The 4,575-nt window shown below is 45.5% G+C and overlaps 1 protein-coding gene across 1 annotated transcript; it reads left to right on the top strand.

Moving 5' to 3' along the window:
- Positions 1–700: 700 nt before the first annotated feature.
- LOC107081100 (leucine-rich repeat-containing protein 73-like) lies at positions 701–3,632 on the top strand (the record flags this gene model as incomplete). Its single annotated transcript, XM_015369311.1, has 4 exons — positions 701–892; positions 965–1,065; positions 1,151–1,358; positions 3,231–3,632. Coding segments are annotated over 4 exons (572 nt in total), but the record flags the coding sequence as incomplete, so codon positions are not given.
- Positions 3,633–4,575: the final 943 nt, after the last annotated feature.

Raw genomic sequence — 4,575 nt, 5'->3', positions numbered from 1 at the left:
ACTGGTGAGTTACAGGCCAGTTACAGACCACTTACAGACCAGTTACAGGCCAGTTACAGACCAGTAACTGGATGAGTTTTAGGTCAGTAACTCGTGAGTTTCAGGTCAGTTACAGACCAGTTACAGGCCAGTTAAAGACCAGTAACTGGTGAGTTTCAGGTCAGTAACTGGTGAGTTTCAGACCAGTTACAGGTCAGTTACAGGCCAGTAACTGGCGAGTTTCAGGCCAGGAAAAGGCCAGTTACAGGCCAGTTACAGGCCAACTGCAAACCAGTAACTGGTGAGTTTCCGGCCAGTTACAGACCAGTAACAGGTGAAATTATGCAAGTTACAGGCCAGTTACAGACCAGTTACAGGCCAGTTACAAACCAGTAACTGCTGAGTTTCAGGCCAGTTACAGGCCAGTTAGAGACCAGTAACTGGTGAGTTTCAGGTCACTAGCTGGTGAGTTTCAGGCCAGTTACAGACCAGTAATTGGTGAGTTTTCATCCCAGTTACAGACCAGAAACTGGTGAGTTTCAGGCCAGTTACAGGCCAACTACAGACCAGTAACTGGTTAGTTTCCGGCCAGTTACAGACCAGTAACAGGTGACTTTCGTGCCAGTTACAGGCCAGATACAGACCAGTAACTGGTGAGTTATAGGCCAGTTACAGGCCAGTTACAGACCAGTAATTACAGGCCATTTTTCCACTGATGAAGACCTTTCACCAGTAACTCGGTGGCCCTTGTCGGTCATCATTGTTTCCTTGTCCATCTGTGCTCCTACAGGTCTGAGGGAGCTCACTCTGAGCGCTAATCCCCGTATCGGCTCCAAAGGCTGGGCCCGTTTCGCCATTGCTGTGGCCCACAGCTCCCAGCTGCGTGTGCTGAACCTGGACTACAACCCACTGGGTAAACCGATACCAGAACCAACGGAACAACCTGTTCAGCTCTTGGGGTCTGATGATGTGCTTTTGTCTCCAGGAGATCAAATTGCCGCCATGCTGGCGGTCGCTGTGGCATCAAGCAGAACCCTGGAAGTCCTGGACCTGGAAGGAACTGGACTGACCAACCAGTCAGCACAGGTCCCATGGTTACAGCGCCTCTTTGTGCTTTTCATCACCGCCATGCTCTGTATTTGTGTTGATAGCCAGGTTTCTGTGTGTCTAGGTGTTTCTGGACATGGTGGAGAACTACCCGACCAGCCTCAGGGTTCTGGTTCTGGCAGAGAATGACATCAGTCCTGAGCTGCAGCAGCAGATCAGCGACCTCCTGTCGGAAGGGGAGGAGGAAGACAACAGGGAGGCCCCGCCTTCACTCCGAGGCCACGCCTCCAGCACAGAGAAGCACCAGCCCCTCCCCTGGCTCCCCCACAGCAGTAAGGGCTGAACCCTCCCCTCCCCAGTCACCCGTAACAGCAAGACCCCTTCAGACTGAAACCAGATCCAGTCCAACAGACTTCTACCTTTTTAGAGTCTTGGTTCTGTTGGGCTTAGAACCGATCAGACATGATCTGGTTCTGTTTGCTGTGTGGTGTTTACTTGTCCTCTGTATCAGTAGGAGCTTTGTGTTTTCTGTAATGAGTGTGAAAATGGTGTTAATCTGCTCCCAGTTCTGGCAGAATAAGGCTGTTGATAGTAATTTATATTCAGTTTTTATTTATTTCTATCCTTTCATCCTTTGTGTGGTTCTAAAGTTCTGACTTGAATCTGGTTCCTGCTGGTCTTCAGTAGATGATCAGAAACCAGAGATGTTAGGGACTCTTTGAATCACTAACAACTTAAAACTGGTATTTATATCGTTATTTAGATTATGAGTTTAGATCAACAGAAGAAGCTCCTTTATTTAGCTTAGCGAGGCTAATTTTCATTAGCATGGTGATTTCTTCTATTCTTGGCTAAATGTTAATGTAGGCGAATATGCTAATATGTTTAGAGGATAAAATGAGCTATCAGCTCATTAGAACAATTTAATACTGACGTAATTTAAACATATTTACATATCAATAACAGGAGGAAACGTTAGTTGAGGCTAACTGAACGGCTAGTCTAATGTTCTTGATTCCAGCGACATTTTTAAACATGTTTCTTTTCTTACGTTTATTGTAAAGGAGGTTTACTTTGGTTTCTCTGCTGAAGGATTTTCTCCCAGAATGTTCTTGAATGTTTTACACCTCAGTTTCAGTCCAATCAGCGATACGTCCAATCTGCTCGAGGCCCCGCCCCTTCTTCCTACGTCACCGTATGGCAACTCCATTCGGACAAACTGTATTGCACCCGTTTCTTAAGGATCAAATCTCCTTTGGAGTCTCAACATATTTCCTATATTTGCTATTATTTTAAATTTAATCGGCGATCTAAAGTAGCTGAAAGTAGAAAACAATCATTGTCAGTCTGGAAGGAAAGTCCTGTCTTCTAAGACAGACTTTGCTCTGCCATTTAACAAGGAGACACTATGGCGTACTTTGGTGACACAGTGGTTAGAGCTAACAATCCATGTATGGAGGCCTTAGTCCTCGACGCGGGCGAGCCGGGTTCGAATCCAGTCTCTCTCCCTTTCCTGTCAGCCTACTGTCTGTAAATACGAGCCACTAGTGCCGTAAAAACTGAAAAAAAACAAAATAAGACATTTAAAACTCTCAGCTAATTTTTATTCTTTTTATTAACATCTGAGGTCAGAGGCGAACAAATTAAACATCTTAAAAAAAGACTTTCAAAGAGATTTTAGACGAAGAAAACAGTTATTCTACAGTTATTCTACGAACAGTTGTTGATATGAAGTTAAAAGTAGTTTAGCTTAATAAGGCTAACTGACTGAGCTAAACGGGGCTAACCTGTTAGCTACCTAGTACAGCTAGCTACAGCGCTACCCAGATTTATTTCAGTTTTGTTATCAATCAGGTCAAACTTCATCGGTCATTGGACACGCTAACGCTACAGATGCTTCCGACTCGGCACACGGACGCTGCGTGATGTTATTATCGTTGTCTAGGCAACCACAATGTTTTACATCATGTGGCAACGTTCAGCCAATCATGTAGCAGGAAGCAGGACCAGAGCAGATCTGGTAGCTGCAGCGGTACCAGTAGTAGCAGTTACCTCCAGCTCTCCCTCTGGTTTATTGGTTTACTGGTTTGTGGACTGGGCCGTTAGTTGTTAGTCCCAGCTGAAGGGAACTGGTCTGAAGTGGATGAGAGAACCAGCAGGTTTGGACGTGGCTCTAAAGTCTAACTGTTCTTTGATCCCTACAGACTCCGGACCGCCGATGGTCCTGCTGACGTCCGGTCTAGGTGAGAGCTTATTGGCTGAAACAGAGATGTGACCCCTCCCACAAACACACTCACTTCCTGTGTGAGAATGATGTCACTTCCTGGATTGAATGTTTGTTTCTTTGCACTTACCTTCACAATCTGTGTTAGGTCTGAGGCAGTACCTGGGAGGGGGAGGGGCTTGCAGACAGGTGTGCTGTTTCTGAGAAATGTCTGTTCAGGTGTGTTGATTCATTCTGCTGCGATGATGTCACAATAAAAACCGTTTACAGCTTCCTACGGATGGCTCTGATTGGTCTTTAATGGAGGCGTAACCGAAAACGTTTCTCCAGCTAAGGAGACAAAGGCCAGTAACCTTCATACACCATCTGCCAGAGAGGGGCTTTAAAGCCAGAAAACGTCTCCCTCTGCACCACATGGGGGCGCCATTATGTGTCTTTTCCTTCCATGGATCAATGGAGCCCCAGGATGGGTAGAAGCATCAAGCAGCATCCACCCTGAAAGCTGGACTTTAGTTCAGGCCTTGATGGGTCTGACCCAAACCAGATCTGGGTCAAGCTGGTTTCTGAGAGCGTCCTGCTCCCCGATCCCCCAACTGATCCAGGATCTGTCATTCAGTGTGGAGGCTCAGCATGGAGCTTATGTAGCAAACAGCTCATACCTGACCTTTGACCTGACGGAGCTGTCTAGATGCCTCCCTGGACTCTGTTGGGCTTCAGATTTCCCTAAAACAGGTTTGTCCATATGGTGGTCTGAGGGCGGTTTGCGACCCTCAGGATGACGTCATATGGCCCTAAACCGCAATTAAACTGGTTTAAACTTGATTTGACTAACTTAGTCTGAAAGAGAACATTAGCCTGATTTATAGAGACTTTTAAAAATCTAAAAAAAATGCTGAGAGAATGCAGACCTCCACTGGGCAGCAAATGTTGCCCTATATTGTGACCTGATCTGGATCGTAACCTGTGGCGACTGGTCCATAGGGGGCACTCTGGCGCTGCCCTCCCTAGATGTGGAAAGTCATAATATATATATATATATAGATTTTAAAAGTAATATGAATTATTTAAAAAAGACTTCTACCAACTGACTCTCCTACATCAGAGCTTTTCCACTGACAGAACGCATCAGTTCTCTTTTTGGGCACGAAGTAACCAGTTGTGATGTAGCTAGTAGTCAGTCAGGAAGTGAGGTCATAGCGATGAGTCGTTTATCAAAGGTAGAAAGGCAAAGAAGAATAAACAATCTGGGATTCACATGGAAAATAATAGAATATAGTTGACTTTTCTAGATGTTTGTTCATTTCCATAGTTGCTCTTAAATAAAC

The sequence above is a fragment of the Cyprinodon variegatus genome, unplaced genomic scaffold, assembly GCF_000732505.1.
Source record: "Cyprinodon variegatus isolate N-32 unplaced genomic scaffold, C_variegatus-1.0 Scaffold2917, whole genome shotgun sequence".
In the NCBI taxonomy this organism is placed as follows: Eukaryota; Metazoa; Chordata; class Actinopteri; order Cyprinodontiformes; family Cyprinodontidae; genus Cyprinodon; species Cyprinodon variegatus.
Note: the sequence above shows the minus strand (reverse complement) of the source record. Positions and strands in the feature narration are given on the sequence as shown.